We start from the raw sequence: 16,050 nt of genomic DNA on the forward strand, positions 1-16,050 counted from the left end.
TGACCCACTCATTCACCTGACAGAACTGGTCCTCACCCTCAACAATTTTTCATTTGATTCCTCCCATTTCCTACAAGCCAAAACCGTGGACACCCACATGGGACAGAGCTATGCTTGCCTCTTTGTAGAATTTGTGGAACAGTCCCTCTTCCACAACTACACCAGCACCATCCCTCCTCTCTTCCTCTGCTATATTGATAACTGCATCGATATTGCCTCGTGATCCTTCCACCTGCCCTCAAATTCACCTGGATCATTTCTGACACCTCCCTCCCCTTCTTGGACCTCACTGTCTCCATCTCCGGAAACTGACTCATCATCATTGGTATCTATTTCAAATCCACTGATTTACACAACTACCTTTACTACACCTCTCACCCACTGTCCTGTAAAAATGCTTGCTGATAATCCCAATCCCTCCGACTCCACCGCATCTGCTCCCAGGATGAAGCATTCCACTCCAGGATGTCCCAGATGTTGTCCTACTTTCAGGACCATTGTTTTCCCCTTCTCCATAATTAAGGATGCCCTCAACCATATCTCTTTTATTTTCTACACTTCTGGTCTCAAACCACCTCCCCCAATAACAATAAGGATAAAGTTCCTTTAGTCCTCACGTATCACCGCTCCAACCTCCAAATCTAACACATCATCCCCTGACATTTCCGCCATCACAAAAGATATTTCCTTCCCTATCCGTCTGCTTTCTGCAGGGACCGTTCACTCCGCAACTCCCTCGCCAAGTCTACACTCTCCACCGACCTTTCCGTGCAACCGCCAGAGGTGCAACACCTATCCCCACACCACCTCCCCTCTCACCTCTGTCCAAGGCCTTAAACAATCCTTCCAGATCCAGCAGTAATTCATTCAACTACCTCAATTGCATCCATTGCTCCCGATATGGTATCTAATTGGGGAGACCAAACGCATGCGGGGACCAGTTTACTGAGCGTCTGTGCTCTGTATGCATTAACCAACCCAATCTTCTGGTTGCCATCTGCCTTAATTTCCCTTCCCATTTGCACCAGTGACATGTCCATCCTTGGCTGCCTCCACTATCACAGTGAGGCCAAACCAAAACTGGAAGTACAACACTTTTATTTCACCTGGGAAACCAACAGCCCAATGGCCTCCACATCATTTACCAGCTTCAAAGTCAATCTTCTTCTCTCTCTTCCCCCCCCCCCCCCCCCAAGCCTTATCCCATGTCTAGTCCCATCCCTCATTTGCCTGACCTGCCCTAACTTGTCCATCTTCCTGCCTGCCTATCCATTCCACCCTTCCCACTGACCATTCACTATAACCCCAACTGCCTCCACCTGACACCATCCCTCTCACCCCCCCTACCCTTTCAATATACACATGCACACCCTCCCCTCGCCCCAGGGATTTGGCCCGATCTGTCAACTTGCCTGCTCAGGTGCAGTCTGATCTGTGCTTTTCCAGTTAAATATCTATTAACTCTGGCATCCAGCATCTGCAGTCCTTGCTGAGGTTATGGGTGTGGCAGGTGCCTCAAGTTGACGCAGTGCATCCTTTAGATGGAACACACTATCATCATATGATAGGGGTAGGAGGAGTGAATTTCTAAGGATGTGGGAGGCCAGTCCAGCAGTTTTTGTCCAGCTTTCTGTAACTGTCTTGGTATTGTTGAAGCTATACTCATCAAGGCAAATGGTAGTTATTACATCACTCTCTGGATTTGCCCCTTCTGGATGATGAACATGCTTTGATGAACAGGAGGTGAGTTACAGAATTCACCTTGCTTCCTCCTTGCTCATGTGGGCACAGTACATATGTGGCTGATCCAGTTAATTATCTGGTCAGTGTTAGCTCCAGGCTGTTAATATTTGGTACCATTGAACATAACAGAAATCTAACCATTCTCTTAGGGATAGTCATTACCTGATATTTGTCTGGTGTGAATGGGTCCTTGCCGCTGCAGTCTGAAGCATTGCACAATGTTCTGTATCATTTGCAAACATCACCATTTCTAACTTTGGCGGGAAGGTCATTGATTAAGGCAGCTGAAGATGGTGAAGCCTAGTACACTATCTGGTTGGCCTCCAACCGCCACAGCTTCTCATGTTAGGTTGCATTCGTTGGAGAGTTTTTCCTGAGTTCCATCAAATTGATTCCAAATTTTACTAAACTACTTGATTTTGATCTAACTTTTGTCAACTGTTGTCTTGATCCCAAGGGTGGTCAGTCACCTTTTGGAATATGGCTGTTTTTGTCTATAGTTGGACTGAAGTCGTGATGAGAAGTTGAGTGGCATGGCAGAACCCCAGATGAACCACTTGAAATTCATTTGATTTGGGTTGCAGGGAGATTGTATCAAGGTTTGAGTCTTGTCCAAGTCTAGTATTTAGGGAGGAGTTTGAAAATAAAATGCAGTCAAGTTAAATACACAATCAGAATTAGTCATGGAAAGTGGACTTTTCAATACCTGCACTGTTTGCAATTTTAAGATTTGGGTTTGGATCCACCAGTTTTAAAACCAAGGATGCAACTTAGAATAAATGGAGGAAACTGATCCAGCTGCTTACAAAAGATCCATGAGCTGATACTATTATGGGAAAGGCTATACAAGGATTGTTTTCATTAATTAGAATAGGATCTGACACCATACTGGCGATGTCTGTCAGATAGAAAATATATGGCTAGTTTACAAATAAAAGTTGAGCATACAGTTTTCCTTTGGATGTATCTGTTGAATGTTCCAGCAAATCTATTGCTCCAAGTTTCAATTTCCTCCCATCGAGTCAAATTTTAAACATTGGTTGAGTAAAGGGCTGCTTTGCTGTGTCAGAATCTTATTTTAAATGTCAGTGGGAATAACAACCTGCCAATCTGATACTTGGCAATGCGTAAGATGTCTGGACATAGAACTTTCAAACTGGAACCAAGTTAGGTGCAAGCTAGGTTCCAATGCTCTTGTACAAAAACAGATATAGCTGGAAAACTCATGTCTGGCAGATTCTGTGGTGAGAAAGCAAACTCGAGGTTTCGAGACCAATGACCCTTCTTCAGAACTGAATGTTGGTACATATGCTGATGGTTTGGTCGGGGCATGAAAGAATGTGCGTGGGCCCTAAAATTATTGAAATTGATACTGAGTCCTGACCGCTTCTGAGTCCACAAGCAAAAGTGAGATGCTGAGCACTGCAGCAAGCCCGAGACAAATGTTGGCCAGGGAACAGAGTGGTGTGTTCAAGTGGCAAGCAGCCAGAAGCTCGGTGTCATTTTTGCAGACAGAATGTCTGCCCAATGCAGCTGAGACCATGTCGTGAACAGAGAATACAGTGGATTACATTGTATTACCTGCATCACCTGGAAGGTATGTCTAGGGCAGAGGAGGGAGGAAGTAAAAGGGTATGTGTTTCACCTTCTGTGATTACATGGTAAGGTCTTGTGGGAGTTTGGGGAGATGTTGGATGGAAGAAGAATGGATCCGGAGGAAGGCTGACAAGGAGTGGGGGATCTGTCTGGTGGTGGCCTTCTGCTGGAGGTGGCATAAATGGTGGTCTGTGATCCTTTTGGATGTGGATGCTGCTAGAGTGATAAACGAAGTCAAGAGGATCCTTTTGGAGTTGAGGGAGGGAAGAGAAGGGTTGAGGGCAGAAGTGCAGGAAATGGGTTGGACAAGGTTGAGGGCCCTATCAGCCAAGGTGGAGGAGGCTGCCTTTTATCGAGGAAGAAGTGGAGAGCCCTGAGACCATCTTAATGGGGGTATGGATGTGTAAAGGAATTGCATGACCATGGTGAAGATAAGGTGGCTGGTGTCTGTGAACTGGAACTTCTGAAACGGTGTGTCAGAAGAATCACAGATGTGATTTGAGAAGGGACTGGACAAGAGGAAGGGGTAAAAAAATCAAGTTGAGGTTGGTTCTGCCGGGCAGGAGCAAGCAGAAATACTAATAGTAGTTCCTCTTTACTTTCTGTAACTATCTCTTTTCTCCACCCCCCCCCCCCCCCAAACTAATAAAATACATCTGAAGGCTGACAGGTATTGTTTATTTGTGGGTTAGTGATTCCGGTCCAGTGACTTAAGATTCTTAGGTAAATCATTACAAATAAAGCTCATTTAAAACTAATCTTTCAATTTATGATCTTGAGCTGTTGTAAACATTGGTGAACTGGAATTGCATGATTGCTTGGTATCTGAGCACACTGCACACTACTGTGAGATAAATATGTAGATTTCTCCATCCCCACCCAAAAAAAACAGATTCCTTGCAGTTAAGCTATGCACTTTCGATACATATTCATTTTGTGATGTCCAGGTGAAACTGCTTTCAATTTGTGTGTAGATTAGGTGGATTACCCATGGGGAATGCTAGGTTACTGGGACAGGGTAGTGGCTGTATCTGGACGGGATGCTGTTCAGAGGGTCAATGTGGATTTGATCGGTCAAATGGCCTGTTTCCACACTGTATGGAATTCTATAATTTAAGGTGATTGACAACTCTCATAAAGGAGATTTTGCTGTTACTTTAATTTTAATAATTTATACAGTAGTATTAATATTAAAGTTTTACTCGACTTACTACCTTAAGAGTACAAGATATCTCAGCTGGCTGGATGATTTGTTTGCAGTACAATGATTCCACCGTTTGTGATTCATTTCATGCACCAGGTGAGGTTCATCTGAAGATTTCTGCTTCCCAACCTGACCCCTCACCTTTAGATGTGGTGACCCTCTGGATAAACCATCCCCAGTCTTGTCTCTGTAATGAGAGAGCACCTTTACAGTCTGGTAAGACTGTGGTGGCAACTTTAACCTGTATTTAAGAGTAATGCTGCTGGATTAATTTTCACCTAAATTGAGTAACCCTGACACACTTTATGCTAAAAGGTACTCACTTTATGATGAACACTCTATAATTGTTGTGAAATGTAGCATCCTGCTGCCATAAAGTAATGTTTCTTTTATAGGCCTCCGGAGTGCTCTTTGCAATTGGTGCTGTTCTCATAACAACAGTTGGCGTTGTTGTGGGACACTATGTTCTGTCAAAAAAGAAGAAGCCTGCGATCACTTTAAAAGATCACAATGAGAAGTATCCACTGCGATTGATAGATAAGGAGGTGAGTGTGACACCTTTTTGTATTCTGTATTTTCAAAAATTGAGAACCTGCAAGTACTCATTTTTGTTTTTTTGAACAGGTTGTGAGCCACGACACCAGGCGGTTTCGCTTTGCTCTCCCTTCAGCAGAACACATCCTTGGTTTGCCTGTAGGTAAGTTACTTAGAGCCTCAGCAACAGCTGTATTGGCTGATTGCTGTACCATGTCCTGGATTCATTTGTTCGACACCACTGTCTTTCCCTGCATGGTCTAACCAAAACGGAAGTCTTTGATTAATACATTAAGGTGCTGTGTCACTTGTACCAGTGCATGCTGTTTATTTATCCAAGCTTTGTATCTGACTGTCCTTCATTGTTAACATGTATAGTGACTCATCTTTGTTGATTAGCTAGATCTTTGTTTATCTTAGTCGAGAAATGTACAGCACGGAAGCAGACCCTTCAGTCCAACATGTCCATGTCGATCAGATAGCCTAACCTAATCTGGTCCCATTTGTCAGCACTTGGCTCATTTCCCTCTAAACCCTTCCTATTCATAGACCCATCCAGATGTGTTTTAAATGTTGTAATTGTACCAGCCTTCACCGCTTCCTCTGGCAGCTCATTCCATACACACACTACCCTCCTGTGTGAAAGATTTCCCTTAGGTCCTGTGCTGTGAGCTCTTCCATAGAGATCCGTCCAAGATCAGCTGTGAATTTTGATGTTTAATTTTTCCTGGATGCACTCCGATATTCAGAGATACATGAACTCAAACAGCAAAGACAGTAACTGTGCGGATTCACTGCTGTCAGACAGCAGTGTCGGTTACTTTCTCTCTACCCCTCACTGACCATGTGGCTGCAGCCTTTGTCTGTCTTCCTCCTTTTAAAAGTGCCATTGTTTTGATCTTTTTCCCCTAAAGTTTCAAAACAATGCAACAGCATATAAAACAGTAAATGATGCTGCTCCTAGAATTTGAGGAAATCACCCTCAACACCTAAAATACGTCAAAGGAGCAGTTCTTACAGCAACAATTAAAGCAGATCGCCATTGTTTACAGCTATCGTTATTGAGGCAAGGGGAGAGGGGTTGGGAAAGGAGTGATATGACTTCCATAATACTTCCCAAAAAGGCTCTAATTAAAGGGTGGGAAGATAGTGGTAATATTACTCGACTGATAAGGCTAATACTTTCAGGATGTGGGTTCAAATCCTCCAATGGCAGCTGATGGAATTTAAGGTCAAATAATTTTTTTAAAATGGAAAGGAAAGCTGGTCTCATTAATGGTAACCATGAAACTGTTAGCAGTTATCATAAGCAGCTATTTGGTTCACTTAAGAGAGGGAAATTTGCCATTCTTCCAAACCCAGTTACTTTAGCTATCCTCAAAAGTTGCACTTAATGCAAGGCAAGTTGTGGATGGGATCAAATACTGGCTTGTCAGTAATGTCCATGTTCCATCAAAGGAAGAAAAATAATGCTTTTGATGTTGCTTTGAATGCTATAGTAACTCAAATTCTTGGATTTGTGTATTTCTAAAAAAAACATGATTGCAGGAAATTCTATATCCTGCAAAGTCAAACCCAGATGGGATTTAAGGGTATTTTCTCTCCATTATTTTTCTAGCATTTCTTTTTGTTTGCTCCAACTAATTTCAGTGCATAGACGCTCTCATTTCTATACTTGTTTCCCTTGTGTAAGCTGTTCTCACTCCCTTTTTATACTGTGTTCTGCTTAACAAGTTGTGAGAAAAATACCCAACAGAAGAAAAAATGTACTTATGGCCCACCAGACACACAACCTAAACTTCTCCTTCTGTAAGCAATGACCCAGGACATCTACTAGTTCAATTAAAATTCTATTCATTCACCTGTTTTTAATTTTGTATTGAATCAGATGTTTGACTTGGAACTTTTCCTACAGGAAAACATGTGTATCTCTCTGCAAGAATCGATGGAAGCCTTATTGTACGGCCATATACTCCAGTTAGCAGTGATGACGACAAAGGCTATGTGGATCTTGTTGTCAAGGTAATGCCTGTTTCCTTATTCGTCAATCAACTTGTTGCTTCATATACTTTTAAATATGGTGAGCTCTGTGAATGTAGAATTTTGAACCAGAAAGTAGGCAGATTAAAGAATTTTTTTCATAATTTAAACAAGAATGAAACTTGCTATTTGTTATTTATCTATGAGCAGCTAAGTCCTTACTTATTTGACTTATTTGCTTCAAAGTGCCTGTTACATTTTCGGGATTCTGATATTAAGTGTTGCATACAAGGATAAACTTGCTTTACCATTCAACAAGGTTATAGCTGATCTACCTTAATTCCACTTTCTTACACCATCCCCATTACCTCTATTCAACAATGTATTGCATTGTCTTTAATATATTCTAGGCTTGTGATCCACAACCTCTAGAGAATTCAAAAGATCCACAATCCTTTGAGTGAAAACTTTCCCTTATTTCAGCCCTAAATAGCTAACCCTTTGTCTAAACTCTTCTTTAAGCGCTTGCTGCATTCCTTACAAACAACAGTTTACTGCTATTACGTAATTTCTAGTCATCTGATAACACCACCTCTCATGCCAATCTAATGAAAACCTCTTGTACAAGTTTGGTCCTGTAACCCCTCATGCTCAACCAAGTTTGTTCTGCCTTCAGAAAGGTAAAATGTGCATTAAACATGAAAATGATTCAATTTAAAGTTTTTGAAGATCTGTAGTTTGAGCTGATTAGATTCATTGTTGGTCTGTTCACTGAGCTGGTAGGTTTGTTGGCTGACATTTCATCCTCTTTCATCAAGATATCACCTAGAAAGGGGATAAAGTATCTGCCAACAAACCTGTCAGCTCAGCAAACAGACCAAAACAAATCCAGGTTTTTTTTTTCATGTGCTATAATCATTAGAAAATAATGAAGTGCATTAGACTTTTCTGACCAATCTCCCCAAAACTTATCAGGCTGTACGTTTGCATTTCTGATGCATTTGTTTTTGCTGGACAAAAGGCCAACAGCTTGACCTCCTGATTCTGCTTTGTTCTGTCTGTAGATTGTCCAGAACCTGTCTGTCAAACTAGTATTCTTTTTTTTTCTCTGACTACAAAATGGGGAGTTTCTTTGTAGAGCTATCCACAAGGCTAAGGTTGATGTATCAGTTTAAACACTCTATCTTCTATTTATAAATCTCACTCAAACAGATGTAGACCAGGACCAAATCTTGGTCTTCCTGGTTTGAGACTTCTGATTACATATTGGCTCATTTGAGGAGAATCTTATCACAAGAGACACACTTGTTATTAATTACTTGGTGCATTATCCAAATTAACAATGTAATACAACTGCAAGCACAGTGCTGTTTTCCACTTGGGCCTTTTATAGTTCCTAGGACACAGTATTGAGTTCCCAAGCTTGAGTATGGCCTCTGACCTCCATTTTTCTCAGATTGCCCCCATCTCCCCAGAGCGTGATTCATTGATTTTGTTCTCAGCACAGCAGACCCATGTTCTCCTTTCCATATCTTCACTTACACCTATTTCACATTTCCATTTCTCCTTTACCACCATTAGCACATCTTGTGTATTTTTCTCCAGCCACCCTCACAAATGTGTTCCAGTTGCTCGCTCTCGCTCCATGCTGTGGGCATCACTGGCACAGCCACATTTGTTACCCATTTCTAATTGCCTTTGAACTAAATGACATGCTACATCACTTCCAAATCAACCACGTTGTTGTGGGTCAGATAACATGTAGTCCAAACAAGGTACGAATGACAGATTTTTCTCTAAAGGACATGAGTAAGAAAGTTGTGTTTTTACAATTGTTACTTTGACTACCTTTCCTTTTCTATATTTATTAATTACCTGACCTTAAGCTGCAACTGTAGGATTTGAACCCATGTTCCTGGCTAATGAGGTTTTTAGATTATTAGTTCAGTGACATTACCAATATCTTCCCACCTGAGCTGGAAAGTGTCATGGAAGTAGCCCTACACAAAGGCCTTGTGTTCTGATTGGTCAGCAAGAAAACAACTTAAATGGTCTCCATTAGGCTAGCTTTTATTTGCAGATTTTGAATTTAATTTCACTTTTTCATTGGTGAACCTGTACTCTCCTTGACCACATAGATGGTTCTGTATTTCTAAAAGAACTACTTTGTGTCTGTCTCCCTGAATCATAGGATGCCTAGTCAATTTTTGTTTGCTCTCTACCCTTCTAAGCACTGGCCTATCCATTTCACAGATTTTCAAAACCTCATTTAAATGCATTTAAACAAATTTCAAAGTGACCTGGCATCATTCATAGAACTCAAAATAAAACAAAAGCTATATCCTTCCTTTAATTCCTTAAAAATATAGTAATACAAATTAAACAAATTAAAATTAAAATGCTGCGTGCATTTATCCACCTTTAAAACTAGAGTTTCCAAATAATCTCATGAACCTTCAATACCACATAAATAGCCAAAATAGGATAGGGTAAATAGCCAAAAAACGAAGTTGCTCCTTTTATACAGGTTTTTAGCGCGCTCTTTGCATGCATGTACTAATTAAAATTGCAGCTTATTTAATAAATTCTCTTCAGGGAGCAAAGTAAAAGAAAGGACAAAGTAAAAGCGTGCTTTTAAACAAATGATCCAAAATTAACATGATACTATTTAAGTGTTAATCATTGTCTGGAGTCAGTTTAACATTAATCTTGCAGTTCATTGGTCATAAACGTAAAATTATCCAGATTATTAATTCATTGAGACGAATGAGTTTACACAAATTAAATTCTGGGTAGTTGGGTAACTAGTAAATAATGGGAATAATTGGACTGCATCAGACTCAGCGGCTTTTTGCATATCTTGTTTTAAAAACACTATGAAAACTATTGTCTGGCATTAAACTAGCCTAAGCGTTTGTAATCCAGGGAGCAGAAAGCTATGATCATGGTTGGATTCTCTGTTCCAATATTCCTAAAGCAGCACTTGATTTACACAATTCTGTTCTCTATCTGTATAATTTAGCATTTAAGAGATGGATTTACATTTTAGATAACTATTCACACCTGCCTATTTTAATTTCTTGCCAGAGCTGATGCTAGTTTTAATTCCACATGGCAGTATAGAGAACCTGTGTAAACTAGTTTTCTCAGCTTACTCAAGTTGATATTGTCTTTCTGAAGATCTATTTCAAAGGAGTACATCCCAAGTTCCCAGAAGGTGGCAAGATGTCTCAATACTTGGAAGACCTGAAGATTGGGGACACCATCCACTTTAGAGGACCGGGTGGATTACTCTTGTATGAAGGAAAAGGTGAAATTTGTGTTTGCAATCCACACTTTAGACTAGTGTTGCTATAATCTTGAATTTGAAATAAGAATCTCCATTTCCAAAACCTTCAGTGTAACGTGGTGATTGTAGAATGGGGGATGAAATTAAATTAAGCGGAAGAGGAACAACTAATACTCGTTTTCTTTTCGGTGCACTTCTTGGAATAAAAATTTATTCCAGTGTATGGTACAGTGTGAGATGTGTCTGGGCATTAAAAGCATGTAGATACAGTCAGGTTCTAGAAATATTAAAACTCAAGTTATTGAACAACTGACTAACCTTCATAGTCACAAAATTGTTGCATTAATGTAAGTGTGTACTTGGTGGTTTGACTGTTAGCCATAGAAAGGGCCCAAAACATCACGCTTGTAATGTGTTCTCTGATTCGAATTCCAAATGATGCAATGTCTGCTTTTCACTGATTCGAAAACAATTGGCAATTATTGAAACAGTGCAAGCTGGGCTGTGCAGTTTGTGATAATAGCTACAGCATTGGTAATCTGCTGTAATGATTTGAGGCAATTGATATTTTTGTAGCGTTTACAACCATCCAGCTTGTGTCACATCCTGTGATAAATTGGCTTTACACATGTATGTTTGACCTTCTCAGAAAGAATGTGGCAGGAATTTACACGCATTTGAATTATGTTCTACAGTTTAACAAGAAGAAAACATGGTTTAAAACTGAACCAGAAAAAAAGTTTAGGATTTTGGGAAATGCAGCCATTCCGAAGCTCATACGCTGATCTTGATGATTTTTGGATCTGTTTGAAAGAATAATAAGGTGCTACAGCAGATGTTTTAATCATTACATGCATAAAAAATGCAGAGGTTATGATTCTTCATCTTTGTCTGCATTTCAGTGAATATTACTTGGAATTGTTGGACCTATAGAAAGTTAAATTTTAATATAATTTGTAGGCTTCTGGATACTTTTTAATCTGTGTGTTTTAACAAGCGCAGTACAATTTGGAGTGATCTCTTGATTATTTTTTCCTCTTGGATTGGGTGACCTTAATTCCTTGAAGTTCTTGTCTTGTTGCCGTTCTTAAGGTGTTCTTACAAAGATAGAGAATTTCAGCATATGGCCCAGCGTCAAAGGCTCATTATTGCTTATCTAAGTTGAGAATTTGAGGTCATGGTGTTGGCACGTCATTGCTGTTTTTGCTCTTCTCAATGGCTGAGGCTGTGGCAGAAGTGTCTGACTTTAAAAGAGAGCTTAATGGCTTACAGCAATAGTTTGGTTCATAGTTTGACAGAGGAATTGGAATTTGAGCTTCCTTGAACTTCACACTAGCGCACAGGCAAGTGATGAGTATTCATCCTATAACAATTACTTATTGTAAATGGTGGGAAGACATCAGAGGCCAGAAGGCAAGTCCTTTCTTGAGTAGCACCCAGTCTCTGTCCTACTTTTGTAGACATTTCTGCTCCAACTTCCAGTCGCAGGTAACCGCCACATCTGGGGAAGCAATAGCCTGGTGGTATTATTGCTGGACTATTCATCCAGAAACTCAGCGGGAAACCCCCCGCCCCCACCTCCTCCAAATAGTAGATGGTGAAATTTGAATTCAGTAAAGAATCTGGAATTAAGGGTCGAATGAAGACCATGAAACCATTGTTATTGGAATAACTTGTCTGATTCACTGATGTCCTATAGGCAAGGAAATCTGTCATCCTTGCCTAGTCTGGCATATATGTGACTCCAGACCCACAGTAAAGTGGGTTCACAACAAATGCTGGCCTAGCCAGAGACTCCTACGCCCATCGAGTGAATTTATCAAAAATATAATTCTGCACAAGATGAGTGCAGATGCCACAATGCTATGCTATCAGACAACATGACAACTTTTTTTCTTGTTGATGACGATGATTCTGTTTATGTGGGCATGTCTTAAACTGCTGCATGTACCTGTGGTACAGCCAGCATCACTGGCCTGATCCCTTGCATCCAGTTATACAGTATCAAAAAGTAAAACATCCAATTCTGGTTGAAAAGTTGAAGCTGATGAATTATGTATATTTGCTGAAAAGAAAGGTTCACTTGTATATGGAAAAGCATGATTTTTGGCATCTAAGAAATGGAATTGTCTTATACACTGGATATGCCATTATCTACAATAATTACATTTGCTCATGCATCTTAGTAAGATATAAATCTAAGATTAATATGGTGCCTTAACTAGCGTCTACTTCTGATGTGAAGAAAGGTTTCCCAACTTCCCATGATTGAATTGATTCTGGTAAACATATGTCCCATTGTCCTACACTGACACTGTATTCCTTTCAATGTCTATAATCTAAGGTGTCAAAAATTGTGTGCTACCTCTCATATGGTCTGGACAGGGCTTTCTACAGTGAGGGCAAAACATTCTAATAGTTTCTTTTATCATTTCTGTACTTGAATAAAGATTTCATGATCTAGAAGATTAAGATGCATGGAATCCACAGTGACTTGGCTGTGTGGATTCAGAATTGGCTTGTCCATAGAAGGTAGAGGGTAGTGATGGAAGGGTGTTTTTCAGGCTGGACCTCTGACTAGTGGTATTCTGCATGGATCTGTACTGGGACCTCTGCTATTTGTGATGTTTGTAAATGACTTGGATGAAAATGTAGATGGGTGGACTAGTAGGTTTGTAGATGATGCAAAGATCAGTTGGGCTGTGGATCATGTTGAAGAATACAGCAAAATCAGTTGTGGAAATGGGTGAAGAAATGGCAGATGGAGTTTAATCTGGGTAAGTGTGAGATGCTGTACTTTGGGAGATCAAATGTTATGTAAAAGTATACAGTTAATGGCAGGATCTTGAACAGCATTGTACAGAGGGACCTTGGGGTTCAAATCCATAGCTCCCTGAAAGTGGCGACTTCAGTAGATAGGGTGGTAAAGACATTATGACATGCTTGCCTTTATTGGTCAGAGATCTAAATACAAGAGTTAGGATATCATATTGCAGTTTTATAAGACTTTAGTTAGACCACACTTGGGGTATTGTGTTCAGTTGTGGCCACCACGTTACAGGAAGGATGTGGAGGCTTTAGAGAGGGTGCTGATGAGGTTTACCAGGATGCTGCCTGGATTAGAGAATATTAGCTATAAGGAGAAGCTAGAAAAACTCAGGTTATTTTCTATGGAGTGGCTGATCGGAGACTTGAAAGAGCTGTTCAAAATTGAGATGTATAGATAGAGTTGACAGTCAGAATCTATTTCCCAGAGTTGAAATGTCTACTAGTAGGGGGCATGCATTTTAAATGGGGAGAAAGGTCAAAGGAGATGTGAGGGGTAAGTCTTTTACACGAAAGTGGTAGGAGTCTGGAACATGCTGCCAAGGATGGTGACGAAGGCAGATACAAGGGACATTTTAAGGCTCTTTTAGATCAGCACATCTCCATGCAAGGAATGGAGGGATGCCTCTAATGCAGACAGCATCCTGGTAAACATCACCGGCACCCTCACCAATGTGGAAACAGGCCATTCAGCCCAACAAGTCCACACTGACCCTCCGAAAGGCATCCCATCCCAATCCCCCTACCCCTACCCCTGCATTTTCCATGGCTAATGCACCTAATCTACACACCCCTGAACACAATGGGTAATTCAGCATATCCAGTCCTTAATGTGCACACCTTTGGACTGTGGGAGGAACCCGGGGCACCCAGAGGAAACCCACGCAGACACTGAGAATTTGCAACAGAAAGTCACCCAAGGTCGGAATTGAACCAGAGTCCCTGGTGCTGTGAGGCAGCAGTGCTCGCCATTGTGCCACCCTTTCTGAAGAAGCTTATTAGGATACGGTGTTCTCACACCACTGCTGACATGAGTGTTGTGCAAGCAAAGTCAAGAAAGCAAGTCTTTCATGAGCTTAAGATACTCAAACGCCTCAGTATAATGTCTAATTTGAAAAAAAGGTGAATGGCAAGTGTCTTTTCCCTGGGGTGGGGATGTTCAGACAAGTGGGTATATTATTGGTCTTCTGACAATACGGTGTTGACCCACCAGCCCTAAAATTTGTGGTCAAGTGGAATAAGACTTCAACTTTAAAGACAAGGTCATGAATCATTTAGCAATACAACAGGATCTCAGTGAAGGTTACCACTCCTGTTGTCCTTATCACCAGAGGAGGCAGAATTGCATCTTAGTGCCTGATCTTTTCATCCAACAAGCTAGGAAACCAAATTTTGAATACACTCTCCTGTCATATCCAAAACATGCACAGCTGCCCAGATTATAACAGTAATGTCATAGCACTGATCAATTAAAAGATTTCCAAAAGCAAAACACTACAATTGTGAGATCTGTAACAAAAAGAGAAGCAGATCCAAATATTCAGTAAGTCTGGCAAAACCTGTGCAAAGAGAAAGAGTTTCAGCTTGTGACATTTCATCAGAACTGAATTTAAAAAGTTCTCTTCCTTCGCACAAATAGTTACTGTACGTAGCCATCAAAACTAAATGACGTAAGACTAAAGTAGTAAACTGAAACGTTGACTTATTTGGCTTTAATTAAGCATTAATGCTGAACATACTTTTCCTTAATATCTCAAGTTGCAAGTATGCTCAAACATTTGTCTCCTGTAGATGTAAGTTAAAAGGTATTTTTGCAAGAATTGTTCCAGAGTAATAACTGTTATCACAAAGTTGATCATTAGAACGTGTATGTGTGCAGCATCATTTGTTTTGTATCCTAACACCAATTTTAAGACGACTGAAATGTAAGTGTATCATGAGTCTTACCGGTTGGGTAGGTGGCGAAGAACAGTTGCATAGTAATTTTCTTTGCTTCTAGTCAGGTCGTCTCAGAACTGCCTAAAACGCCCTATTCATGGGTTTTCTAAACTACATCAATCCTTGATTTGTTCCTAGGGAAATTTGCCATCCAGCCTGACAAGAAATCGCCACCAGAAAACAAATATGCCAAAAAGCTTGGTTTGATTGCAGGTGGATCTGGTAGGTACTGCATTTTGTTGATAACAGTATTAAAGTTAAATATTAAAAGTTAGGGAATAACACATCTTGTGGAGGAACAGAGAAGCAAACTTAAAATGTTAGAAATCACTTGGACAGTCAATTACAAATTTATTTGGATGCCTTACTAATCTTACTGCTTTTATTCTGAAGGTATTACTCCAATGCTGCAGTTAATTCGTGCCATAATGAAGGATAATGAAGACCCAACTATGTGCTATTTACTTTTTGCAAATCAAGTGAGTAGACTGACATTTTAATTGTCCTGAGGCAATCTAAATGAAACTAATCAATTAAAGACATTGTAATGGGAGCGTATGAAAGAGTTTCTATAAGTAGAACATTTCAGGATATCCTGGTACAGAGTCACTGTAGGGAAGTGGGCCAGTCATTTTTTGCACAGTACAATGTTTTTGTGTTGGTTGAAGGATAAATATTGAACATACGAAATAGGAGCAGGGAAGGTCACTTGGGCTGTCAAGCGTGCTCTGCCATTCAATAAAATTGTGGCTAATATGACTTACTTCACTTTCCCAACTACCTCCAATAACCTTTGATCCCAGCCAATAGAACAACTGGTGAAGTCTGATACCAGAATGAAATCTGCCCTGATTTTTATATCTTTATAATTAGTAAAACATAGAGCAACACAGTGCAAAACAGGCCCTTTGGCCCTCTGCTGCGTTGACCTGTGAACTAA

At 40.4% G+C, this 16,050-nt stretch overlaps 1 protein-coding gene across 1 annotated transcript in view; it reads left to right on the plus strand.

Annotated features, from left to right (window-relative positions):
* LOC122563254 (NADH-cytochrome b5 reductase 3-like) overlaps positions 1–16,050 on the plus strand; it is a 36,716-nt gene that overhangs the window by 8,454 nt on the left and 12,212 nt on the right. The window contains exons 2-7 of the mRNA XM_043716893.2: positions 4,939–5,088; positions 5,168–5,240; positions 6,993–7,099; positions 10,238–10,367; positions 15,249–15,332; positions 15,504–15,589. Coding sequence (XP_043572828.1) covers positions 4,939–5,088; positions 5,168–5,240; positions 6,993–7,099; positions 10,238–10,367; positions 15,249–15,332; positions 15,504–15,589 — 630 coding nt within the window. The remainder of the gene's footprint in view (positions 1–4,938; positions 5,089–5,167; positions 5,241–6,992; positions 7,100–10,237; positions 10,368–15,248; positions 15,333–15,503; positions 15,590–16,050) is intronic.

This window comes from Chiloscyllium plagiosum, unplaced genomic scaffold (genome assembly GCF_037043375.1).
Source record: "Chiloscyllium plagiosum isolate Xiang-an unplaced genomic scaffold, Cpla_swu_hap1 HiC_scaffold_26, whole genome shotgun sequence".
In the NCBI taxonomy this organism is placed as follows: domain Eukaryota; kingdom Metazoa; phylum Chordata; class Chondrichthyes; order Orectolobiformes; family Hemiscylliidae; genus Chiloscyllium; species Chiloscyllium plagiosum.